Source organism: Salmo salar, chromosome 03 (assembly GCF_965601325.2).
Source record: "Salmo salar chromosome 03, fSalSal1, whole genome shotgun sequence".
NCBI lineage: Eukaryota > Metazoa > Chordata > Actinopteri > Salmoniformes > Salmonidae > Salmo > Salmo salar.
Window position 1 is genome coordinate 47,832,373 of NC_138293.1, and position 27,999 is coordinate 47,860,371.

Consider the following 27,999-nt stretch of genomic DNA (forward strand, 5'->3'; position numbering starts at 1 on the left):
GCAATAAGAGTTCCTAGATCAAAAGTAATTGCCAGACCCTTTCACCGAAGGGTAGAGGAACTTGGTAAGTGGCCAACAATACACCTTCATCCCGGCGAACCTCCTCTCAACCGTTGGCTTGCGCCTCAGTTGAGAATAGCTCCTGTGAGTTTTGCACAAGAAACGGCTTAGCGGAACACGGTGACTACAATGGAGTGTTGGTGAAATGGGCTTGTGGTTGCTCGGTGCGGCGGCTTGCATTTCCATTTCTGGGAAAGAGCCAATAGGGGCAAGTAATGGCAGATTACAATTTTGTAGTTGATTTCTTTAGGCGAGATGTCACGCTGTTGTGTATGATGATGTGATATTGCTGTCTACCTTTAATCCAGTGCAAATGTTAACATAGGGACAATAATTATGGAATGCCGTCTGTTCACAGGTACATATAGTGGCCATTATACTACAGAGACGACACTGGCAACTAGTAACAACATCAGTCAATCACTATTACAGAATAACACTCAGCGTGACAGTAAGTAGACATTACATTAAATTTGGCAGTTCTGTCAGTCTGTAGCAGTGTAAAATGTATACTTTGTTCATAAATGTATCCTACAAACTATGAAACCAGTGGAGTACGTTTCTCCACTGAACAATTGATGTCGATTGATCAATAAACAATAATCAAATGAAATTGCTACAAGTCGCATTTATATTTTGTTGTTTTTATGTCTGCAGGATTGTTTTATGTCTGCAGGATTGCACATTGTCTCTTTGCATCCAAATAATTAATCAAATATGTTACCCGTTTCAGGAAACAAGGATCATGTCGCGGGTCACTACTTCACATGAGACCCATTTGAACTCCGTCTAGAACATGTAAACTTTCATGTGCCTTAATAACAAACGTGTATGCCATCTGTAAATATGAATAAAATGGTTAAATGATGAGCCTAGTTGGTTTAGCCACAGAAAAAGTGATCAACCTTCCCCCTAGCCATGATTGGCTGAGATAATGAGTGGGCTGGACATGCCAAGAGATGAGTTCGGATTGGTCTGCCATATATCACGCTTCTGTCTATTTGAGCTGGTTAATATGTGTAGGTAATCTGATTGATGTGCACTCAAAATACAGTTCACAGATAAAAAAGAACGAAGTTACACATTTGCTGTCGGGGTCGTTACCGGATCGGAGATTGATCTGCTTGCAGTCCCCCGTCGTATCTGCTCTGGATGTCACATCGGTCGGGTGCTCTGTGTTGGTGCCACACTGCCGCCCAGTCCGGTTCCTCCCTGCTTCGTTGCCTGCGCATCTGTTTGAGCCATGAGGGCCTGCTCCGTGTCGCTCCCACCGTCGCTATCCGCTGTGCCCGAGGGATTCGCTGACACGTTTCTGTGTCGTAGTACCCCAGTTGGAAGGTCTACTCAGCGTAGCATCCCCTGTCTTGTGTCGATGTTGACGGTTGTGAGAGGTGATATAGGTGGGAGCCACTGACACCGGAGGCCAGCCGATCGGACGGGGAGGTGGTCGCTGTGTGCTGCTCTGTTTGTGGACTGGGAAAACTTCTGGTGATCCCTCGTTGCGTCAGCTGAGATGGCAGCTCGACGGTCAAGTCACTGGTTGTAGACTAGGAAAAGCATCCTGTGTTCCCATGTTGCATTGGCTGAGATGGCAGCTCGACGGTCAAGTCGCTGGTTGTAGACTGGGAAAAGCATCCGTTGTTTCCTTGTTGCGTCGTCTCAGATGGGAGAGCGACGGTCGAGTCGCTGGTGTCGTTGGGGCGGTGGTGGTGGGGTCAGTTGGGAGCAGCGTATAGCTCATTGAAGTGCCTTGAGTCCTGCTCCAAGCTGTCACATCCCTCGTTGCAATAGTCAAGTGCTGTGTAAAACTCAAACTAAGGAGAGAGAAAAGTATTAAAAAAGGCAAAAAGTAGCCAAAAGGAGACCTTTCCAACACCTGGGTGGAACCCGCCTTTCTTACGGCAACACACCGGGTCTAGAAAGGTCCCAGCCACTATGTGTTTCTGCCTACTCAGCTTCCTCAGGTGGCAAGGAGGAGAAAAAATGAAAGAAATGGGTACAGGAGTTTAACCGTCCAATGGTAAAAAGTGTGTGTGTGTGGGTGCAGTGCTGGCTTTCTGGGTAGTCTTGAAGTCTCAGTCGTTGTTGCCGGTTTTGTCGAGAGATCCGTTCTCTAGCCATCCCTTGGCGAAGTAGTGAACAGTGGGGAGACACGGGGTTCTGGAGAACAAGTGAGGGCACAGGGACGCATTTGATTTCAAAGGTGGTCGCCTGCTGCTTTGTTTCCGTTCCGACTTCCATTGTGAATTAGCGACAGGTTCGGGGAGTGTGGGAGGCTGTTGTGTCCCTCTGGGGGTTTAATTGGCACCTTTAATTCTTTCCGGTGACGTGCCCAGTGACACTGTGATCGGCCGATAGGTGCCGTGCCTTGACCTCCGTTTTCCCATTGACTTTAATGTAGCGATTGATGTTCTCCTGCTTTGTTCTTCTGGATCCTACTACCGTTGTGTTGTAGCGACAGACTCGGGGAGTGTTGGAGGCAGTTGTGCCCCCGCCTGGAGTTCTAACCAACCCAAAGCACAGCCTCTGTGAGGTGTTTTGTGGCCTCACGGTGTCTCCATAGTTGTGCGCCTTGACCTCCAGTTGCTCCCACGTTGTGTCTAGTCTTCACCACTTAGTAGCCACTGTGAGCACGACACACTTCTTTTTGTGCCACACGTGTTGAAATGACACTTACCTGTGTGGATCCTCCTGTTTCGGATGATACTTACCTGAGTGAATCCTCATGTTTGTCCTGGTTATTGCACAGTGTCCTGATGGCCTCGTGATGGTATGTGGCACAATGCTGTGGCGCCCAACCTGCAACCCCATTGAGCATAAGAACCTCTGTGTTAACTGGGGCTCCCTTGTTGGCATAGGAGTTGTCTCCTCTCCTCTGTGTCACGTAGTTCAGGTGTCATGTGACACCGTTACTAGTATGACGATGATGAGTGCCGGCTCCATCTCAGGCACCCAGCTCACTCCATCTCACCTCTCTTCCTTGGTTGTTATCCTCAAACCCCTTGAGCCCACCGTAGAACCCCCCGTTGTTGTGTGTTGCACCTTATGTTGCGTCACTTGTCCGACTGTGTGTCCTGCCGTTGTTGTTGTAGTACCCGTTGTTCAACACCCACCTGTTGTCGCAGTTCCTGTGACTGCTGTGTGGAGATGGTGGTTCCTTCCATTGTCTGTTGTTGTAGTACCCGTTGTTCAACACCTGTCCACTGCTGACCCCGTGGGATCCGTTGTGTAGAGGTCTCGCCCGAGTGTCAGAGTAATGCCGGGGCAGACTGTGTCTGGGCCCCCCGGCGCCCAACACCCAGGCATCTGGCCAAGTTAGGGTATATTGTAATAAGGTCGATCCGGCACCTTCCAGCTGTGCGGAGACCGAGGGGGAGGGGCACTCCTCTTGCCGGGCAGGAGCACCAGGGGGTCCGGGCACAACCAGCCCAGGGGTTTGGAGTTGGGTCTTGTGTTGTTCCTGTTGTTGCAGCCCAAGTAATCCAGCCCATACTATGCTCGGCCCGCCAGCTGCCAGTGTCCGCTTCCACCAAGTTGGTTGTAGGGTGCGATGGTTAAGAGGAACTATTGGGTGTGAAGATAAGTTGAGTTGCGGGTTCCTCGTGAAGTGTGGGTTCCGTCCGTTATTTCGGTGGAGGGTTAGGGTAAGGGTTGGGGTGAGGTTAGGGTTAGGTTTGGGGTGGGGTTAGGGTTAGGGCTAAGGCAGCAGCTACTCTTCCTGGGGTCCAGCAAAATGTAGGAAATACATTGTAAAACATTGCAATACATTTCACAACAGACTTCAAAATACATTCTGGTTCCAAATTAGTGTGTGCCCTCAGGCCAATACTTTACGACCACATATCTACAACATAAAACCCATGTGTACATGTGTGAATAGTGCATACAGTGCATTTGGAAAGTATTCAGGCCCCATGACTGTATCCATATTTTGTTACGTTACAGCCTTATTCTAAAATTGATTAAATAAAAACATTTCCTGATCAATCTACACACAATACCCCATAATGACAAAGCAAAAACAGGTTTTTAGACATTTTTTCAAATGTATTAAAAATAAAAAACAGAAATACTTTATTTACATACTTTATTGCTATGAGAGTCGAAATTGAACTCAGGTGCATCCTGTTTCCATTGATCATCCTTGAGATGTTTCTACAACTTGGAGTCCACCTATGGTAAATTCAACTGATTGGACATGATTTGGAAAGGCTCACAGCTGTCTATATAATGTTCCACATTTGACAGTGCATGTCAGAACAAAAACCAAGCCATGAGCTCGAAGGAATTGTCCGAAGAGCTCGAGGACAGGATTGTGTTGAGGCACAGATCTGGGGAAGAATACCAAAACATTCCTGCAGCATTGAAGGTCCCCAACAACACAGTGGCCTCCATCATTCTTAAATGGAAGAAGTTTGGAACCACCAAGACTCTTCCTAGAGCTGGCCGCCCGGCCAAACTGAGCAATCGGGGGAGAAGGGCCTTGGTCAGGGAGGTGACCAAGAACCCGATGGTCACTCTGACATAGCTCCAGAGTTCCTCTGTGGAGATGGGAGAACCTTCCAGAAAGACAACCACCTCTGAAGCACTCCACCTATCAGGCCTTTATGTTAGAGTGGCCAGATGGAAGCCACTCCGCAGTAAAAAGGCACATGACAGCCCGCATGGAGTTTGCCAAAAGGCACCTAAAGGACTCTCAGACCATGAGAAACAAGATTCTCTTGTCTGATGAAACAAAGATTGAACTCTTTGGATTGAATGCTAAGCGTCATGTCTGGAGGAAACCTGGCACCATCATGAAGCATGGCAACATCATGCTGTGTGGATGTGGGACTGGGAGACTAGTCAGGATCGAGGGAAAGATGAACGGAGCCAAGTACAGAGAGATCCTTGATTAAAAAAAACGGCTCCAGAGTGCTCAGGACCTCTGACTGGGGTGAAGGTTCACCTTCCAACAGGACAATGACCCTAAGCACACAGCCAAGACAACACAGGATTGGCTTCGGGACAAGTCTCTGAATGTTGTTGTGTGGCCCAGCCAGAGCCCGGACTTGAACCCAATCAAACATCTCTGGAGAGACCTGAACATAGCTGTGCAGCGACACTCCCCATCCAACCTGACAGAGCTTGAGAGGATCTGCAGAGAAGAATGGGAGAAACTTTCCAGATACAGGTTTGCCAAGCTCTTAGCATCATACCCAATAATTACTTGAGGCTGCAATTGCTGCCAAAGGTGTTTCAACAAAGTACTGAATAAAGGTCTGAATACTTATGTAGAGCTGATATTTCAGTTTTTTTATGGGGTATTGTGTGAAGATTGATGAGGGAAAAAAACGATTTAATCCGATCTATAATAAGGCTGTAACGTAACAAATTGTGGAAAAAGTGAATGAGGCTCAACATTTTCAGAATGTACTGTATGTTATCAAGTGTGTGTATGCCTGTGTCTGTGTCCATGTGTGTGTGTCTCTTCACAGTCCCCGCTGTTCCATAAGGTGTACTTGTATCTGTGTTTTAAATCTAATTGATCTGCTTGCATGAGTTACTTGATGTGGTTAGAAATCTATGTAGTCATGGCTCTATGTAGTACTGTGTGCCTCCCGTAGCCTGTTCTTGACTTGGGGAATGTGAAGGGACCTCTGGTGGCATGTCTTGTGGGGTATGCATGGGTGTCTGCATTCAACATGTCAATACCTCTCACAAATACAAGTAGTGATGAAGTAAATCTCTCCTCTACTTTGAGCCAGAAGAGATTGACATTCCTATTATTAATATTAGCTCTCTGTGTACATTCATGGGCCAGCCGTGCCCTGTTCTGGGCCAATTTTAATTTTCCTAAATCCCTCTTTGTGGCACCTGACCACACGACTGGACAGTAGTCCTGTAGGACCTGTTTTGTTGATGGCAGAGTAGCGCTTTATTATGGACAGACCTCTCCCCATCTTAGCTACTATTGCGTCAATGTGTTTTGACCATGACAGTTTATAATTCATAGTTACACCAAGCAGTTTAGTCTCCTCAACTTGCTCAATTTCAACATTATTCATTACAAGATTTAGTTGAGGTTTAGTGAATGATTAGTTTTGGAAATATTTAGGACTAACTTATTTCTTGCCACCGATTCTGAATTGGACTGCAGCGCTTTGTTAAATGTTGCAGTGATTTCACTTGCTGACGTGTATAGTGTTGAGTCATCAGCATACATAGACACACAGGCTTTACTCAGAGCCAGTGGCAGGTCATTGGTAAAGATTGAAAAGAGTAAGGGGCCTAGACAGCTGCACTGGGGAATGCCTGACTCTACCTAGATTATATTGGAGAGGTTTCATTAAAGAACTCTCTCTATGTTCTGTTAGAAAGGCAACTCTTGATCTACAATATAGCAGTGAATGTAAAGCCATAACACATATGTTTCTCCAGCAGCAGATTATGATAATGTCCAAATCTGGACTGAAGTCTAACAAAACAACTCCCACAATATTTTGATTATACATTTCTCTTATTCAGTCATTTGTGTCAGAGTCACACACGTTGAATGCCCTTTCCTATAAGTGTGCCGAAAATCTGTTAATTCATTTGTTACTGTGAACTAGCATTGTGTCTGGTCAAACACCATTTTTTCCAAAAGTTTACTAAGGGTTGGTAACAGGCTGATTGGTCAATTGTTTGATCCAGCAAAGGGTGCTTTGCTGATCTTGGGAAGCAGAATTAATTTTGCTTCCCTCCAGTCCTGAGGGCACACACTTTCTTGTAGGCTTACGCTGTTGTCTGTGAAGCAGGAAGCTGCCCAGCTGTAGATGATTATGTTGTATTGCTGAGTCTACCTTTAAACTGGACTGTATTTCTAGAGCGTCATGACGTGCCCAGTTCAAGACAAATTTAAGACAGACAGTGTAATATGGTAATACTGTAGAAAACAACTCATATGTATTGACACTTTCATTCATCCTCATAGCACAATGTTTAACTGGTACCTAAGCAAGTCTTTACTATCTGAAAATAGTAAACAGCTATGATCATATACAGACCAGAACTGTATGTTTTTGTGATTATAGAGTAGAATAGCCTTCCTGTACATAACAGGATTTATTGATTAAACTGTAAAAAAAAGACAGCTGAGAGATACATCTGTACATTTGAGTGTTTTTTTGTTTGTCTTATACATTGTAACTGTACTTCTCATCTTCACATTGCCACAGTCTGTCCTTCACCATGTGTAATGGCAAATCTTTTAGCTTCACTTCAGAAGGGCAGTCTTGTGCAGCTTACTTCAATGTTTTGTCTTTAGTGTTGAAAGTAAGCCATTGATGCCTGCAAAGCTAACCCCTCAGACTGGCTGCTGGTCCGTTCAAGGCCGTTTCACAGTAAGTCCAAAAAGTCTACGCCCCAGAGGTTCAGTGGTCCACAGTGACCAATTCAGTTCATACAAGCCAGGTGCCAGACCAGTGGTTCCCAAATGGTTTTGTTCCATGACTCACCAAAGCCCTTTAGAATTCTTGAGATCCCCTCCAGTTATTCCAAACAAGTTTCCAGCTCAAGTACCATCTTAACCCAGTAAGATTTGTCAGTGATCTACCAGTGGATCCTCACACACACCACTTTATAAATACTGTACTAAACCATCTAATTCAACTTAAAAAGATTCCTCGTGTTCGTATTGAAGATGAGATAGTGAATATGGCAATGTGTCAAGGCTAGCGATGGAGAGTGGGGACTCAACATACCAAAGTCTAGTTATGCCAAATAGTGAAGGCCGCTTTGCAGGCTTGGACACCGGCAGGGTTAGCTGCAGTCGTTAACTGTTTAATCAGGCGCGCAAGTGAAAGCCTGGGGACACTGTGGCCATACTGGGCCCCTGGTCTCTTCCTGACCTCTAACCCCACCGTCAAGAGGGTTTAACATCCAATAAACTTTACGTAGGATATTAATGTGTGTTCAGGTCAATTTAAAAAAATGAAGTATGGTAAAAAAAACTGTTTTAATGCTCCAAAAAATGTGATAGCTTAGAAGTGATAACATGTCAAATGTGTTGATCTTAGATATGGAGAAATGACAAAAGCCAACAGGTCAAAAGAGTTGTCACTAGTAAACAAACATTTGGAAGCGTGGAAAACCGTGTGGGTGATACTTTCTCACTCTTGCATTTGGCAGCATCCCCCCTCTTCATCTTCTCACTCTTTCTTCCTCCATCTCTCACAGGCAGTTCTTGTCAGGTAACTCACACTGCTGTGAGGCTCTGCACTCTAGAGCTTTGCTCAGCCTGCGTGGGAAGTACACCATAGCTTTGTGTTCCTCGTAGCGGTCGATGTGTTTGAGGTGGACCACCATGTGCAGAGCGTAGGCCAGGACCAACAGTAGGATCAGAGAGGTCACCAGGCCCATCAGGATGGCTGGGGTCAGGAAGTTGGCACAGTCGCTGGCAGACGCAAACTTACCAGACATGACGTTGAACGCCTGGATCTGCGGCATGGCGAGGAAAGAGGGAATATTACAAGCTGAAGTAAAACAAATAGATAGCTAAATAAATCCATCAATCAGTCAATAGAAATGGCCCATACCTGGAAGTCAGTGAACGTGATGTGCCAGTTAGCTGAGGTGTCGGTGTGTGAGCTGGGCACCAGGAGGGTGTCATATTTGTGCTGACTGCTGACATGCTGGCAGTGGTAGGAGGAGGTGGCGGGGGCGTACACCTCGCTGGTGTTGAACGTAGCTTCATGGGTCCAGTTGTAGTGGATGTGGACGCTGTCTAAGGTGAACCAGTTCTTCCCTGCTGACTCGTAGAATGTGTTGGACATCTGCAGCCTGATAACAAGTCCCCTGAGATCCTCCACATCTCCAAACTTTAGCGAGAGGCTGTGTACAAACACAGAGTATGTTGATTGAAAAGGACCGGGCCTTTAGTGGGTAGATGCAGTGCTCATCTCATTGTAACAATATTCTTCTCCATGAATTGAATGTAAAAAAAAAATATATAATTCAAGTTCTTTGATAACTACATACAACACCCCATGAAAGTGACGCATTCCTACATCATACTTCCGTATCATGTCCCATAGGTTGTGTTCCCCTGCTCAGATGTTGCATGCATCAACCAATGGTTGCATGCCATGCCATAGACTGTGCCATCGGGCACCAGATTGCTATATCATACGACGTGGTAAGCTGATACATAAAATACCCAGCCAGGCGTTGTAAGATCTGGCATGTATCAGCAACACCTGGGCAGAGGAATGCGCCCAAAATCACCTGACTAGACTTCAAGACTTAAATGTAAAATTCCAGAAAATAAGGTAATTAGAGTTATAAACTTATATTCGTAATTGTGTATTGATTTAGTATACCCAATGCCTTTTATTAAAATATTTGACGCTCAAGAACTAAGACACATTGTTGAAAGTTAGAAAAATGTAATTTGGACTACAAATCAGTGTGTCTGCTTGAGTTGAGGACTTGCAGGATGGTAAGAACCTGTTAGTTACAAGCCGTTTGATGTGTTTATGTTAGATTATGCTGTGGGGTTTTCTACTGAAAGTTGCCAGCCAGTACTTTTTTTTTACCCCCTTTTTCTCCCCAATTTCGTGGTATCCAATTGTTAGTAGTTACTGTCTTGTCTCATCGCTACAACTCCCGCACGGACTCGGGAGAGGCGAAAGTCGAGAGCCATGCGTCCTCCGAAACACATCCCTACCTAGCCGCACTGCTTCTTAACACAGCGCGCATCCAACCCGGAAGCCAGCCGCACCAATGTGTCGGAGGAAACACCGCTCACCTGGTGACCTGGTCAGCGTGCACTGCACCCGGCCCGCCACAGGAGTCGCTAGTGCGCAATGAGACAAGGATATCCCTGCCGGGCAAACCCTCCCTAACCCGGACAACGCTGGGCCAATTGTGCGCCACCCCATGGGCCTCCCGGTCGCGGCCGGCTGTGACAGAGCCTAGTACTTTTTTTAAATGGAGAAAATAGTTAGTTTGTAGACCGGCGAGCTGTGAAAATATTTGTAGTTCATGTGTGTAGTTCTACTGAAACAGATGTAACTTTTTGGCTTTTTTTGCTTTTTCTTGGCCGTCAAATACATTGAAAAACCGCATATTGTATGTTATTTCACCCAGAAACACGTATATAATTTAATATACAGTATCTTAAATGGCCACGTTTTCATGAATACATAAATAAAATGGAATACATAAATAAAATATACGTGTCAGTTGCACATCGTATACATCTCAAGTACATGATTTACAGTACTTACGTAGCCTTCTCCTTGGTGCAGATGGAACCCTTGGTGTCCACAGGGGCGTTGGGTCCAAAGGTCTTCTCCGTCAGATCTACGAATGTATGGTTCTGGTAGCGGATGGCCAGACGCTTGGCCTTGAAAAGGATGCAGGTCTTGCCATTGTAGGCCACGCTCATGGGAGAGTAGGGCCCGTGGATGGGGGACTGGAGTAGCTTTCTCTTGCCCTTGCCATGGCCATGCTGGTTGAGGTGGTGCCAGCCATGCAGCTGCAGAGAGGAAGGATGGAAGGGATATTGATCAATTATATAATTGATTGGAAATGTCACAAACTTTGACTGTGCCTACAGAAGCAGCCTAATTCAGATATTTTTTCACTAATTGGTCTTTAATTGGGCAAAATATCAGAATTGGGCTGTCTGTATATCCTGTTATCCAGGTAGTAATTGTTAAACGAATATAACTTATTTTGGTCAATTTAATAGCCGATACTGAACAAAAATAAAAACACAACATGCAACAATTTCAATGATTTTACTGAGTTACAGTTCATCAGTCAATTGAAATAAATTCATTAGGCCCTAATCTACGGATTTCAAATGACTGGGCAGCTATGAGTGGGCCTGGGAGGGCATAGGCCCACACACTGGTGAGCAAGGCCCAGCCAATCAGAATAAGTTTTTCCCCACAAAAGGGCTTTACTACAGACAGAAATACTCCTCGGTTTCATCAGCTGGCCAGGTGGCTGGTCTCAGACGATACCGCAGGTGAAGAAGCCGGATGTGGAGGTCCTGCGCTGACGTGGTTACAAGTGGTCTGCGGTTGTGAGGCCGGTTGGACGTAATGCCAAATTCTCTAAAATGACGATGGAGGCGGCTTATGGTAGAGTCTATTAACATTAAATTCCATGGCAACAGCTCTGGTGAACATTCCTGCAGTGAGCCCTCCAATTGCACGCTCCCTCAAAACTTGAAACATCTGTGGCGTTGTGTTGTGTGACAAAACTGCCCATTTTAGATTGGCCTTAATTTCCCTAGGACAAGATACACTTGTGTAATGATCACGCTGTTCAATCAGCTTCTTGATGTGCCACATCTGTCAGGTGGATGGATTATTTTAGCAAAGGAGAAAAGCTCATAGGGATGTAAACCAATTTGCACACAAAATTTGAGAGAAATAAGCTTTTTGTGGTTATGGAACATTTCTGGGATCTTTTATTTCAGTACAAAAGATGAAGAACATATGCACGTCCAGGTACTTTCTGCAGGTGCTGGTGTTGTAGGTGAACTCATGGAAAATAAAAAGGAAAATGCCGCACACTGCTGCTCCAGGTAATTTTATTATAACAATGTTTTGACCCTAGGTCTTCATCAGAAATCCATATCCCAGGTAGTGGTGGAAGGCCCTATATATATGGGCAGTACTCAGTGAAATCACTTCCTGAAACAGGTGGTGAAAATATATAACATAGGTTCAAAATATCAACATTTATTGTATCTAAATATATGACCATACACAAGGAATGTGATCAATATTTACAGTAATACATATACACAATATCCAATTAAGATAAAAAATACAATCATTTGAACATTTTGGAACTATAAAAATGGTTTTAAGTCAAACTCCTCGTTAAGGCCAAGAGGAGACAGTATGTTGAGCTTGTGGATCCAGAAAGATTCCCTTTGAAGAAGTTTCCTCTCAATGTCCCCTCCCCTGAGTGTTTCTATTCCAGTGAATCCCAGAGAAGTAGTAGGATGTCCAGCTTGTAGAAAATAAACAGCAACTGGGTTTTTTGTTACACCTGTACGAATATTGCTGCGATGCTCACTGATCCGGGTCTTAAGGCTTTTACAGGTTTGGAATTTGCCTTTATTTTCTTATTACGAAACCTAGTGGCCACTTGTGGGTTTGCTATTTGATGTGTATTTAAAGGGTTAAAGTCAATATTGCGTGAGTTGAACTCCAATTAGAACCTAGTTCAAGACAACTCGGAAATGTTCGACCTCCGACTTCAGTGCGTTTAACTGTTTCACCCATGAGTTCCAAATATCTCTAACGGTCGCACTAGCATGAGTTTATTTATACGAGTGATCTACAAATTCACTCACAGTTCCAAAATGTGATTGTTATGCAATTGAAAAATTAACCTGCGCTGTCCTCAAACCAAGGCACGCTGCCTGCTAATTAAATCTCGGCTATGCTTCAACTTGTCAATTTCAAATAATTTCACTCAAGGACATTCAGAGACTTGTCCCAAAGCCACTCTTGCATTGTCTTGACTGTGTGTTTAGGGTCGTTGTCCTGTTGGAAGGTGAACCGTCACCCCAGTCTGCCAGGTCGCAGTTATAAATGAGAACTTGTTCTCAACTGGCCTACATGGTTAAATAAAGGCGAAATAAAAAAATAAAAAAGTCTGAGGTCCTGAGTGCTCTGGAGCAGGTTTTCATCAAGGATCTCTCTTGTATATTTGCTCCATTCATCTTTCCCTCGATCCTGACTAGTCTCCCAGTCCCTGGCGCTGAAATAAATCGCCACAGCGTGATGCGGCCACGACCATGCTTCACTTTAGAGATGGTGCCTGGTTTCCTACAGACATGATGCTTGGCATTCAGGCGAAATAGTTCAATATTGGTTTCATCAGACAAGAGAATCTTGTCTGATGTGCCTTTTGGCCAACTCCAAGCTGGCTGTCATCTGCCATTTACTGAGGAGACGCTTCCGTCTGGCCACTCTACCAAGGCCTGATTGGTGGAGTGCTGCAGAGATGGTTGTCCTTCTGGAAGATTATCCCATCTGAACAGAGGAACTCCGATGTCAGTGACAATCGGGTTCTTGGTCACCTCCTTGACCAAGGCCCTTCTCCCCTGATTGCTCAGTTTGGCCAGGCGAGTCTTGGTGGTTCCAAACTTCTTCCCTTTAAGAATGATGGAGGCCACTGTATTCTTGGGGACCTTCAATGCTGAATAACTTTTTTGGCACCCCTCCCCAGATCTGTACCTCAACATAATCCTGTCTTGCAGCTCTACGGACAATTCCTTCTACCTCATGGCTTGGTTTTTGCTCTGACATGCACTGTCAAATGTGGGACCTTATATAGACAGGTGTGTGCCTTTCCAAATCATGTCCAATCAATTGAATTTACCACAGGTACCACATTTGTAAACATTTCTACAAACCTGTTTTCGCTTTGTCATTATGGGGTATTGTGTGTAGATTTCTGAGTTAAATTTTTTTTTGTATAAGGCTGTAATGTAACAAAATGTGGAAAAATGGAAGGGGTCTGTGTACTTTCTGAATGCACTGTAGAAGTAGTCAATTTCACTGTTGCGGGGGTGCATAAATATATGCCACATGTATTATTTTGTCTGATTTCAAGACTTGATGCATGTAACAGATGAAATACTGATGAATTCGATGAATTCATTGTCCACATGTGTGGTTGTATTGTTTTACATTTTCAAATAAATCTATCTATCATTCAAGTCACGAGTGTGTCCGGAAGTTGTTGGGTTTATTGAGCCCCTCGCCACTCTCTGGAAGCCACCCCCTGAGTTTCGTCAGCAACACGTGAAAACGGAGGGCCCTGCGAGCGAGAGGCTGGTTTGGGATTCACCATAGGACTACCGTAAAAAACTCTAGACTAGTGAATCTGAACAGTGTCCTCTTGGGGGCGATATGATACTAAGATGCACAGGATCAGAGAGAGAGCTATTTAGAAAGTGAGCAAGAAGAGAGGGAGAGAGAGATCTACCTTCAGTAATCTTCTGAATGGGGTTTCTTTAGTGGGCACATAACCCTGAGTCTCCAAGCTCATTCCATCAAGACCACCTGACACACACAAATAAAACAGTCAGATACTATTTGGCTCAAATATATTTGCTTAGAAATATACTCCCTAAATTTAAATTTTACATTGATTCTTCAAGCTTTAAGTGTGGGCAGTAGTTTGTAAAAAGATACTGCATACACATGGCTAAAATAGGTTTGATTGCATCAGGCCCATAGTCATGTTAAATGTGAGACATGGTTTGTTGCTTACCCGCTCTGATTCTCCCAGCTGGGTATGGAACCTCTGTAACATAGTCCTCTTCTGTGCTGTAGAGAGAAGAGGAAAAGGTTAAAAGATGCAGCTACATGTCATTTCCTCAGAGTTGCCAGAACAGGTTCCAAAACAGTACACATCTGTCTATATAGGCAAGCTATACTAACAGTGGCCAACATATGTTCTACGTCCACATACGATACTATCCTTTCAACAGTTCACCTTCTGATCCTAACCAGATCATCATAGCCCATGTATGGTGAGCTTTCTGCGCCAAAAGGATGTCATGCAGGTGGCAGCTACACATTGGTAATGGATGGGCTTGGTGGTAAATCTCCCCAATACAAAACAAAGCTTACTTTATTTTCTATCAAGCAGTGGCCTATAGTTGTGGCTGGTCATCTTATATCGTCCTGTGTAGGCTGACCATGCAGATTGTCTGTGGCATTAGTAGCTTAGATCCCTTGTGGTTCATCTCAACCAGGTCCCTTTAACCATCTAAATCACCATCATGGGCTTACTGAGACTATGACTAACCCCACCATTGTAGGGGTGGAAATGTATCAAATATTACCCACTACACTACCTCCACCCTGTCTCTCCCCTCACACACACCTGATCCCTCTACATCTGATAAGCCACGAGAGTTATGCTACAGAAGTGGCGTGTATCTCTGTGTGTGTGGGAATTGGGTTCCATTATGAGTCGGAACACCTTCACTCTGAGAACTGATCGGGCTGGTGAACCACACTAAGGCACCCAATTCCATGAAATATAGGCCTAGATAAAGAAAAACCTCTATACAGATTCACTGTAATGGTTTTCCCCTTATTTTAAGCACATGCCATGTGTGGTTTTGCGTCAATATTTAATGACAATGTCTGTGAGAGGAATTGCTCACGGGGTGCATTGTCTTTAACCTAGTTCACAACTCAGCGTAAAGTAAACATTGTGAGTGAACTTGCTTGGTTTGCTTTTATCTGTGGTTTGAATTAGGCCTACTTTATATTGTGGAGCAGTGCCTGGGATGTGGGTTAATTTATATAGGCCAACACTGATAGAATTCCCCGTCTTAACACCTACCTAACAGGTATCAGACAGACACGCTGTTTGATAATACCCCGATCAGCTAGCTTTGATAAAAATGATCTTAATTATTTCCTCTGGGGTCGGTATCCATCTGGGGCATTTAATACCCCAGTCTGGGGCATTTTTGTGTTGTACTCACCTGCTGTTATCAGAGTGTAACCTGCCAATTTGTGTTTGTCCACCTGGCTCAAGGCCATAGGATTGGGATTCAGAAAGAGACTGCCAGAGAGGCACACATGGTTCAGTGGTCACCAACCCTAGTCCTAGTGAGCTGGAACAGTAACTGTTGTTCAGGGGTAGTTGATGGGTCTGGGGCGGTTATCTCTGGTGCTGCTACCCAGGTTAAGGTAGCCTTGGCCTGGCATAGATCATTGCTGGGCTGTGTGCACACTAAGCCCAGCCGTTTGTTCCTGTGCCAGTTTAGCGAGGTCAGCAACACAGGGATGGTGAGCCTGTCACATGGGGCCGGGGTGTTGAACAGTCCCTTTATATAATCAAAGCCATCCTTGGCTCACCTCACAGACAGACACAGGGACACATACGTATGTACACAAGCGTGTTCACATACTCACAAAGACAAATGGACACACACACATGTACATTACTCTTTTCTCTGTATGTATCAATGATGTTGCTCTTGCTGCTGGTGATTCTCTGCTCCACCTCTACGCAGACGACACCATTCTGTATACATCTGGCCCTTCTTTGGACACTGTGCTAACAAACCTCCAAACAAGCTTCAACGCCATACAACACTCCTTCTGTGGCCTCCAACTGCTTTTAAATGCTAGTTAAACTAAGTGCATGCTCTTCAACCGATTGCTGCCCGCACCATCCCGCCCGACTAGCATCACTACTCTGGACAGTTCTGACCTAGAATATGGGGACAACTACAAATACCTAGGTGTCTGGTTAGACTGTAAACTCTCCTTCCAGACTCACATTAAGCATCTCCAATCTAAAATGAAATCTAGAATCGGCTTCCTATTTCGCAACAAAGCCTCCTTCACTCATGCCGCCAAACATACCCTCGTAAAACTGACTATCCTACCGATCCTTGACTTCGGCGATGTCATTTACAAAATAGCCTCCAACACTCTACTCAGCAAATTGGATGTAGTCTATCACAGTGTCATCAGTTTTATCACCAAAGCCCAATATACTACCCACCACTGTGACCTGTATGCCCTCGTTGGCTGGCCCGCACTACATATCCGTCGCCAAACCCACTGGCTCCAGGTCATCTATAAGTCGTTGCTAGGTAAAACACCACGTTATCTCAGCTCACTGGTCACCATAGCAACACCCACCCATAGCACGCGCTCCAGCAGGTATATTGCACTGGTCATCCCGAAAGCCAACACTTACTTAGGCTGTTTTTCCTTCCAGTTATCTGCTGCCAATGACTGGAACGAATTGCAAAAATCTCATATCTCCCTCTCTAATTTTAAGCATCAGCTGTCAGAGCAGCTTACTCACTGTACCTGTACACAGCCAATCTGTAAATAGCACACCCGACTACATCATCCCCATATTATTACTTACCCTCTTGCTTTTTTACACCCCAGTATCTCTACTTGCACATTCATCATCTGCACATCTATAATTCCAGTACTAATGCTAAATTGTAATTATTTTTGCTTCTATGGCCTATTTATTGCCCTTCCTCCCTACTCTTCTACATTTGCACACACTGTACGTAGATCTTTCTATTTTTCTTTTCTATTGTGTTATTGACTGTACATTTGTTTATCTCATGTGTAACTCTGTCTTGTTTTTGTTGCACTGCTTTGCTTTATCTTGGCCAGGTCACAGTTGTAAATGAGAACTTGTTCTCAACTGGCCTACCTGGTTAAATAAAGGAGAAATAAAAAATTAGCACAAACGCACCCACACAAAGGGACAGAAACCAGAGGATACATCGGTTTTTCTATAAATTATGGGGCCAGTGTGTGGCATTGGGATCAACATTTCAAAATGGTTTGAAACAAAAATAAAAATGATTTTCAGGCAGTTCCACATGTGTATTTAAAGGAATAAATGAGAATATATGCAAATTGACCCATAACTCCACCTACAAAACAGCATAGGACTAGGACTATACATCCTTTAAGCAGGGTTCATACAGACAATGTCAAGTCAAATTCAAGGACTTTCAGGGACTTTTTCAAGCACTTCATTGTAATTTTCTATAACCTCAATGTTACACAATTGTATTATTTATATAATACAGCTTATGGAACAGCGGGCACTGTGAAGAGACACACAAAGGTACAGACACATGCACACACTTACATTGTAATATTGTTGTATGGTGGTATTATACATCTTGTATTGTAGATATGGAGCGGTGTAATAATGTTATATGATGTACTGTTTTATATTTTGTTTTATATGTAATGTAAGTGCTTTAATGTTTAAACGTGTTAACCCTCGCAAGGCTGACGGCCCAGACAGCATCCCTAGCCGCGTCCTCAGAGCATGCGCAGACCAGCTGGCTGGTGTGTTTACGGACATATTCAATCTCTCCCTATCCTAGTCTGCTGTCCCCACCTGCTTCGAGATGGCCACCATTGTTCCTGTACCCAAGAAGGCAAAGGTAACTGAACTAAATGGCTATCGCCCCGTTGTACCCACTTCTGTCATCATGAAGGGCTTTGAGAGACTAGTCAAGGATCATATCACCTCCACCCTACCTGACACCCTAGACCCACTTCAATTTGCATACCGCCCCAATAGGTCCACTGACAATGCAATCGCCATCACACTGCACACCGCCCTATCCCATCTGGACAAGAGGAATACCTATGTAAGAATGTTGTTCATCGATTACAGCTCAGCATTTAATACCATAGTACCCTCCAAACTCGTCATTAAGCTCGAGACCCTGGGTCTCGACCCCGCCCTGTGAAACTCGGTCCTGGACTTTCTGATGCGCCGCCCCCAGGTGGTGAAGGTAGGAAACAACATCTCCTCAACACTGGGGCCACACAAGGGTGCGTTCTCAGCCCTCTCCTGTACTCCCTGTTCACCCATGACTGCGTGGCCATGCACACTTCCAACTAAATCATCATGTTTGCAGACGACACTACAGTGGTAGGCTTGATTACCAACAACAAAGAGACGGCCTACAGGGAGGACGTGAGGGCCCTCGGAGTGTGGTGTCAGGAAAATAACCTCACACTCAACGTCAACAAAACAAAGGATGATGATTGTGGAATTCAGGAAACAACAGAGAGTTGCACATTGTTACATTGTTATATTTGGTAACACTTGTTTTCCCTCAAATGGATGTGGGTGGAGCTATGTCTACATAAGAGTGCTATTTTTTTTTTTTTACTCACAAAAGCTCTTATGAAGGCCTTGAGGCCGATACGTAAACCTTATTAAAGAGCAGTGTGTGGGTTTCTTCTTTTTTCTCATCTTTTTCAACTGTTACCAAAGATAGCTTAGATGTGCGAGTGCCTTTTGAATTGATCATTTATATAAAATGGGTTGTTTGGATCCTGGATGCTGATTGGTTGATATGCGTGTTAATGTAATAATTCCACTGTCCTAAAGCCTGGGCAGGAAATTCATCAACTTAATCTCCCTGTGGGAAGAAAAGCATATACAGATAATTTTTCCATGCTACTATTTGGTTTGCAACAGTTGGGGGTTATATAAACCTACATGTCTACCTCTACAACCTGTGCAACCATGTATAATTTTACAAATGCGATGTCTCCGCTGCCCGTAGGCTAGCTAGCCCAAGAATAAACGGGAAACTAATCATTTGTATTTATTAGGGATCCCCGTTAGCTGGTGCCAATGCGGCAGCTAATCTTCCTGGGGTCCAAACACATTAAAGCACTTACGTTACATATAAAGCAAAAGATAAAACAGTACATCATATAACATTATTACACCACTACATATCTACAAAACAAGATGTATAATACCACCATACAACAATATTACAATGTATGCGTATACATGTGTCTGTACCTTTGTGTGTTTCTCTTCACAGTGCCCGCTGATCCATAAGGTGTATTTTTAACATTTGTTTTATCTGATTCTACTGCTTGCATCAGTTGCTGATGTGGAATAGAGATCCATGTAGTCATGGCTCTATGTAGTACTGTGTGCCTCTCATAGTCTGTTCTTGACTTGGGGACTTTGAAGAGACCTCTGGTGGCATGTCTTGTGGGGTATGCATGGGTGTCCCAGCTGTGTGCAAGTAGTTTAAACAGACAGCTCAGTACTTTCAGCTTGTCAACACTTCTTACAAAAACAAGTAGTGATGAAGTTAACCTCTACAGGATCGGTGCCCCCCCCCCCCCACACTTTCTAGTAGGCTTAAATTGAAGATATGACAAATAGGAGTGGCAATAACGTCCGCTATTATCCTCAGTAATTCAGATTATCCAGATTGTCAGACTCCGGTGGCTTGTCATTGTTAATAGACAACAACAATGAAAAATCACCTCTTCCACACTCACTTTATGGAATTCAAAAGTACAATGCTTGTCTTTCATAATTTGGTCAGATATACTTGGTGTTTTTTTTGCTGGCATGTCATGCCTAAATTTGCTAATCTTGCCAATGAAAAAGTCATTCAAGTAGTTATATTATATCAGTGGGTTTTGTGATGAATGAGCCACCTGATTCAATGAATGATGGAGCGGAGTTTGCCTTTTTCTATCATTCTTTCTATAATTTATTTTTGTTTCATAGTATAGTTTATTTTTATTTAGTCACATGATTTCTCAGTTTGCACAATGTTTGCCAATCAGTTGGGCTGCCAGATTTATTTGCCATACCTTTTGTCTCAACCCTCTCAACCATACCATTTTTCAGTTCCTCATCAATCCAGGGAGGTTTAACAGTTTTTACAGTCATTGTTTTAAATGGGTGCATGATTATTAGTAACTGGAAAAAGCTATTTCATAAATGTGTCAAGTGCAGCGTCTGTTTAAATCACACAGAAAATCACACAGAAAATATACTTCTCTGTTGAAATCACATACATTATCAAGCATTTCACACATATTATCCAGATACTGGCTGTTAGCACTTGGTGGTCTGTAGCAGCTTCCCACCAGAATGGGCTTTAGGTGAGGCAGATGAACCTGTAGCTATATTACTTCAACAGTATTTAACATTAGATCGTCTCTAAGCTTTACAGGAATGTGGTTCTGAATATAGACCGCAACGCCGCCTCCGTTGGCATTTCTGTCTTTTCGGTAGATGTTATAACCATGTATTGCTACCACTGTATCATCTAAGTAAGGTATTATCTAAGTGAGTTTCACAGATAGTCAGAATATGAATGTCATCTGTTACTAGCAAGTTATTGACTTCATGGACCTTGTTTCTTAAGCTACATATGTTAATATGGGCTATTTTTTGCACTTTTCTGTGATTCTTGATTGATTTTAATGATTTACTGGGAAGCTTATCAGAAGTAGACTTGCTCATGTTATTCATATTGGAGCTGATATTGCAGGGTGAGCTGCATAAAGTGGTCTTGCTACTAGGGCACACCACCTCAGTGACCCGGTAACAGTATAACTCTGGTTCATAGGCTCGTGATTACTGCATACAGTAACTGTAGGATCAGCAGAGGCATTCAGGGCAGTTAGGGGGACATAAATTTGGTTATTTACATTGTGTCTTCCAATGTCCCTAGGATAATGTACATTTGCTGCAGCATTATGACGACTCATTGTCATAATGGTATGGATTAACAGAGCTGGTCTTGGGTCATTGATAAGTCATTGTCTTAACGCAGCCTTGAAATTGCGTGGACAGAGTCCAGGAGTCAAGATGATTTGGATGGACTCTGTCATTCCTGTAGAGTATCTTCTGTTTCCAAAAGGTGTCAAAGTTATCTATAAAAGTGATTCCAACAGAAACCGTAAACACTCACAATTTCATTAACCCATCCATCAGCAATGTTCCCTCAAAAATGTTTTGTCACTGAGCAAACGTTAGGTCTTCTGAGTGCAAACTTGAATGTTGTGAAAATTTGGAACTTCCAGTACGTGTTTACTGTGAACACTGTGGATGTATCCACTTTAAGTTACAGTTTCAGACAGTGGTCAAGTAGGCTTCTGTGGCTATTTGATCATAATGTAGGCCTACCATCAAAAACAATGGAGAAAATGTGTCTCATAACATGGATTCAGCCTACAGTAGCAGCCAATGTGTGGTGTTCAATGTAGGCCTACATTCCATGAGACTTCTGAAACAAACATGCAGGGCTTGACATTAACCTGTTGATCCACTTGTCCTTCAGATAAGGAGGTGACTGAAAGTTTTATTTGAAGCAAGAAACACTTTACAAAATAAATTGCATTATTATTTCCATACCATTTTATTACAGAGAATCCGACAAATTATGCTGCTGGCTATTGGCTACTTAGCTTTTTCAAAACTGTTTCAAAATACAATACCCTTTTAGACACAAAAAAGATGTCTAGAAATGTACACGTGTTGTGCTTTTGTAGGAAGCAATCACTTCCCCATTGCTGACTACAAATGATCTATAACTCACTAACTAGCAAAGAACATGAACAAATGTGAACACGTGGCTACATGCAGCTCTCGCTGTGATCTCAAAACAAGTACATCTACTCATGACCGCTCATGCTGTAAACACAGTCTACTTCTAAGTGAATGGCACAGATCCATATATGGCAATGGTCTATTTGCACATAGGCCTACTGCAGCCCACACAGTACCAGTCAAAAGTTTGGACACCTACTCATTCAAGGGTTTTTCTTTATTTTTACTATTTTCTACATTGTAGAATAATAGTGAAGACATCAAAGCTATGAAAAACACATAAGGAATCAGGTAATAACCAAAAAAGTGTTAAACAAATCAAAATATGTTTTATATTTGTCACGTCCTGACCATAGAGAGCTCTTATTTTCTATGGTAGAGTAGGTCAGGGAGTGACTGGGGGGGTTTATCTAGTTTATTTATTTCTATGTTGGGTTCTAGTTTCTATGTTGGTTTTTTTTGTATGATTCCCAATTAGAGGCAGCTGGTCATCGTTGTCTCTAATTGGGGATCATATTTAAGTAGTTGTTTTTCCCACCTGTTTTTGTGGGATATTATTTTGAGTTAGTGCATGTTGCACCTCTGTCATCACGGTTTGTTGTTTTGTTTATAGTATGTCTTGCTAAGTTTCACATATTAATAAAGATGTGGAACGATACTCACGCTGCGCCTTGGTCCTTCTCTACAAACGTACGTGACAGAATATCCCACCCACGGACCAAGCAGCGTGCCCAGGAGGAGCAGGGATCCTGGGCATGGGAGGAAAGCCAGGAGTGGAGGACATCCTGGACTTGGGATGAAATAATGGCAGGAAGCCATGGAAGCAGGCGGAAGCAGCGAGGGAGGTAAATCTGCGACGCCAGGGTTGGCGACTACGGGTTGGTCGGGGGGGGGGGGGGCACACGGGTTGGTCGGCGAAGCCGAGGGGTGAGTCTGAGAGCGAAGAGGAATATTGGGAGAGACTGAGCGAGGAGTACTGTGAGATAGTTGAGGGGGGTGATGAGAGAGAGCTGTTGGTTTGGCGTAGTATGTACAGCATTTTCCCTGAGGAGCGTGTTAGCCGTCAGATGCCACCTGAGTCAGCTCCCCGTACTCGTCCCGAGAAGTGTGTTAAAGTTCCGGTACAAATGAGGCCGGCTATGCGCACCAGGTCTCCAGTGCGCCTTCACAGCCCAGTACGTCCTTTGCCAACTCTCCGTACTTGCCGGGCTAAAGTGAGCATCCAGCCAGGACGGATTGTGCCTCCCGAGACGACCCACGGTCCGGAACCTCCCGAGACGGCCCACGGTCCGGAACCTCCCGAGACGGTCCACGGGCCGGAAACTCCCGAGACGGTCCACGGGCCGGAAACTCCCGAGACGGTCCACGGCCCGGAGCCTGCAGCGACGATCAGCGGCCCGGAGCCTGCAGCGACGGTAGGCAGTCCAGAGCCTCCAGCGACGGTAGGCGGTCCCGAGCCTCCAGCGACGGTCCGGAGCCTCCAGCGACGGTCGGCGGTCCGGATCCTCCAGCGACGGTCCGGAGCCTCCAGCGACGGTCGGCGGTCCGGAGCCTCCAACGGGGGTTCCCGTCCGGAACCTTCTGTGGCGATCTACGGTCCGGAGTCCAGGGTCCCCAAGAACACAGTATCCTCCTTCATTCTAAAAATGGAAGAAGTTTAGAACCACCAAGACTCTTCCTAGAGCTGGCTGCCTGGCCAAATTGAGCAGTCGTGGGAGAAGGGCCTTGGTCAGGGAGGTGACCAAGAACTTGATGGTCACTCTGACAGAGCTCCAGAGTTCCTCTGTGGAGATGGGAGAACCTTCCAGAAGGACAACCGTCTCTGCAGCATTCCACCAATCAGGCTTTTATGGTAGAGTGGCCAAACCGAAGCCACACCTCAGTAAAAAGGCACATAAAAGGCCGCTTGGAGTTTGCCAAACGGCACCTAACGACTCTCAGACCATGAGAAACAAGATTCTCTGGTCTGATGAAACAAAGATTGAACTCTTTGGACTGAACGCCAAGCGTCACATCTAGAGGAAACCTAGCATCCCTAATGTGAAGCATGGTGGTGGCAGCATCATGCTATGGGGATGTTTTTCAGTGGCAGGGACTGGGAGACTAGTCAGGATTGAGGCAAAGATGAACGGAGAAAAGTACAGAGAGATCCTTGATGAAAACCTGTCCTTGAGTGGCCCATCCAGAGCCTGGACTTCAACCAGGTCTAACATCTCTGGAGAGACCTAAAAATATCTGTGCAGCCATGCTCCCCATCTAATTTCAAATCAAATCAAATCGTCACATGCGTCGAATGCAACAGGTGTAGACCTTACTGTGAAATACTTACTTACAACAATGCAGTTCAAGATATAGAGTTAAGAAAATATTTACTAAATAAACTAAAGTTAATTTTTTTAAACCTTTTAAAAGTAACACAAGAAAATTACATAACAATAACAAGGCTATAGACAGGGGGTACCGGTACCGAGTCAATGGGGTACAGGTTTGTCGAGGTAATTTGTAAAGTGACTATGCATAGATAATAAACAGCGAGTAGCAACAGTGGAAATAACAATGTAAATAGTCCGGGTGGCTATTTGATTAACTGTTCAGCAGTCTTATGGCTTGTAGGTAGAAGCTGTTAAGGAGCCTTTTGGTCCTAGACTTGGCGCTCCGGTACCGCTTGCCGTGCAGTAGCAGAGAGAACAGTCTATGACTTGGGTGACTGGAGAATTTGACCATTTTTTGGGCCTTCCTCTGACACTGCCTATTATATAGGTCCTGGATGTCAGGAAGCTTGGCCCCAGCAATGTACTGAGCCGTACGCACTACCCTCTGTAGCGCCTTACTTTCAGATGCCGAGCTGCTGCCATACCAGGCGTTGCTGCAACTGGTCAGGTTACTCTTGATGGTGCAGCTGTAGAACTTTTTGAGGATCTGGAGACCCATGCCAAACCTTTTCTGTCTCCTGAGGGGAAAAATGTGTTTTCGTGCCCTCTTCACAACTGTCTTGGTGTGTTTAGACCATGATAGTTTGTTGGTGATGCTGACACCAAGGAACTTGAAACTCTCAATCCGCTCCACTTCAGCTCCATTGATGTTAACGGGGGCCTATTCAGCCCTCCTTTTCCTATAGTCCACGATCAGCTCCTTTGTCTTGCTCACATTTGAGGGAGATGCTGTTGTTCTGGCACAACATTGCCAGGTCTCTGACCACTGACCCACAGGCTGTCTCATCGTTGTCGGTGATCAGGCATACCGCTGTTGTGTCGTCAGCAAACTTAATGATGGTGTTAGAGTTGTGCTTGGCCATGCAGTTGTGGGTGAAGAGGGAGTACAGGAGGGGACTAAGCATGCACTCCTGAGGGGCCCCAGTGTAGAGGCTCAGTGTGACAGAAGTGTTGTTGCCTACCCTTACAACCTGGGGGTGGCTGTCAGGAAGTCCAGGATCCAGTTGCAGCGGGAGGTGTTTAGTCCCAGGGTCCTTAGCTTAGTGATGAGCTTTGAGGGCACTATGGTGTGGAACGCTGAGCTGTAGTCAATGAACTGCATTCTCACGTAGGTGTTCCTTTTGTCCAGGTGTGAAAGGGCAGTGTGGAGTGCAATAGAGATTGCATCATCTGTGGATCTGTTGGGGCGGTATGCGAATTGGAGTGGGTCTAGGGTTTCCGACATGATGATGTTGATGTGAGCCAAGACCAGCCTTTCAAAGCACTTCATGGCTACCAACGTGAGCGCTACGGGGCAGTAATCATTTAGGCAGGTTACCTTTGCCTCCTTATAAGCGTCCGGATTAGTGTCCTGCTCCTTGAAAGTGGCAGCTCTAGCCTTTAGCTCAGTACGGATGTTGCCTGTAATCCATGGCTTCTGTATACCATTTAAATAAAGGGTTGATTTGATTTTGCCCTTCCCTAGGTAATCTCTAGCTAATATCGTTCCTCTTGAAACTCTAAAAGCTACCATTCTACCTTTTGTATGATCGCTCTCTACTATCCTTTAGTTGCACCTGAAGAGCCAAGCAAAAAAGGAAAACACATTCACACGTCAGTGAGCTCAGAGAGCACAAAAGGAAAACACATTCACACGTCAGTGAGCTCAGAGAGCAGAAAAGGAAAACACATTCACATGTCAGTGAGCTCAGAGAGAAGAAAAGGAAAACACATTCACACGTCAGTGAGCTCAGAGAGCAGAAAAGGAAAACACATTCACACGTCAGTGAGCTCAGAGAGCAGAAAAGGAAAACACATTCACACGTCAGTGAGCTCAGAGAGCAGAAAAGGAAAACACATTCACACGTCAGTGAGCAGAAAAGGAAAACACATTCACATGTCAGTGAGCTCAAAGAGAAGAAAAGTAAAACATATTCACATGTCAGTGAGCAGAAAAGGAAAACACATTCACACGTCAGTGAGTTCAGAGAGCAGAAAAGGAAAACACATTCACATGTCAGTGAGTTAAGAGAGCAGAAAAGGAAAACACATTCACATGTCAGTGAGCTCAGAGAGCAGAAAAAGAAAACACATTCACACGTCAGTGAGCAGAAAAGGAAAACACATTCACATGTCAGTGAGCTCAAAGAGCAGAAAAGGAAAACACATTCTTCACGTCAGTGAGCTCAGAGTGCAGAAAAGGAAAACACATTCACACGTCAGTGAGCTCAGAGAGAAGAAAGAGCAGTTTCAAGCTTTTGAAATCTGAAAATTAACAGAAAACCACTAGAATCCTCATAACAACCAAAAGTATTGACTGTAATTGTTATATAGTGAATACAACTGTAAAGTTATTATGTACCTTTCCCATAGAGCAAGTATAAAGCCTCAACATTTTACATTTTAGTCATTTAGCAGACGCTCTTATCCAGAGCGACTTACAGTAGTGAATGCAAACATTTAATTTCATACATTTTTTTTTCCCCGTACTGGCCCCCCGTGGGAATCGAACCCACAACCCTGGCGTTGCAAACACCATGCGTTGCAAACACCATGCTCTACCAACTGAGCTACAGGGAAGGCATTGCCTCAACATTGCCTCACTTTGTGTTGCTGAGAATGAAAAATCCTTCTCGTCAATCAATGATCTCTCTCTCTCCATCTCTCTCTCACACTCTCTCTCTCACACTCTCTCTTTCTCTGCATCTGTAAACAGAGCCCAACAGACCAGCACCGATTCCTCCCCTCCTCTCCTCTATCCCATCCCTCTATTTTGTTCCTCCTCTCTTCTCCCCCCTCTCCTCTATCCCATCCCTTTATTTTGTTCCTCCTCTCTTCTCCCCTCCTCTCCTCCATCCCATCCCTCTATTTTGTTCCTCCTCTCCTCTATCCCATCTCTCTATTTTGTTCCTCCTCTCTTCTCCACTCCATTGTCCTGGCCTCATTTACCTGCTCTCTGTCAGACAGAGAGAGCGAGTGCTGTCCTGTACAGACAACAGCTGTGTGATCAATGAGAAATGTCTGATTAACACTAAATTACAGATAACCATAGAATCCCCGGCCACAGATTCACCAACTTTTTTAGAGCATCTGTATCAGATTTGATGCCTTGTGTATTTACATAGCGATAGCAAGAGAGATAGAGAGAAAGGTAGGGAGAGTTCCAGGGAGAGCAAAAGAGATCAGCCTACCAGCATCCCTGGATTCGTACACCCCCCTCCTCTCCACCATCACACAGACACCAACACACACACACACACACACACACACACACACACACACACACACACACACACACACACACACACACACACACACACACACACACACACACACACACACACACACACACACACACACACAGGGTATTTATTTACCTTCTCTCCAGGAGTGCAGGCACTTGATCTAAGGACAGGGTGGGCAGGCTGAGGGCAGACAGCAAGGCAGAGGAGAGCAAGAGGAATGCGTGTGCAGCCATTGAGACAATGAGAGGAGAATGCCGCTGGTGAGCTCCCCTTCATAATCTGCTCTCCCTGCATCGTCAGCCGCTGAGCTCACTGACAGACAGCCTCAGAAGCCAGTCACACTGTGGAATAGGGGATGAGTTTGCATC

General features: G+C 44.6%; 1 protein-coding gene across 1 annotated transcript; it reads right to left on the reverse strand.

Annotated features, from left to right (window-relative positions):
• Positions 1-7,127: 7,127 nt before the first annotated feature.
• LOC106600548 (V-type proton ATPase subunit S1) lies at positions 7,128-27,991 on the reverse strand. Its single transcript, XM_045714896.2, has 6 exons — positions 27,764-27,991; positions 14,335-14,390; positions 14,047-14,123; positions 10,311-10,561; positions 8,619-8,913; positions 7,128-8,520 (listed from the first exon to the last, which is right to left on the reverse strand). The coding sequence occupies exons 1-6, from the start codon at positions 27,862-27,864 to the stop codon at positions 8,254-8,256; spliced, it is 1,047 nt and encodes a 348-aa protein (XP_045570852.1). The 5' UTR covers positions 27,865-27,991; the 3' UTR covers positions 7,128-8,253.
• Positions 27,992-27,999: the final 8 nt, after the last annotated feature.

Coding starts and splice junctions, on each gene's coding strand:
- LOC106600548 (XM_045714896.2), bottom strand. CDS start 27,864: ATGGCTGCACACGCATTCCTCTTGCTCTCCTCTGCCTTGCTGTCTGCC. Junction 14,124..14,334: donor AGCTGGGAGAATCAGAGCGG/GTAAGCAACAAA, acceptor TGTGTGTGTCAG/GTGGTCTTGATGGAATGAGC. Junction 10,562..14,046: donor CATTCAGAAGATTACTGAAG/GTAGATCTCTCT, acceptor TCCTCTCTGCAG/CTGCATGGCTGGCACCACCT.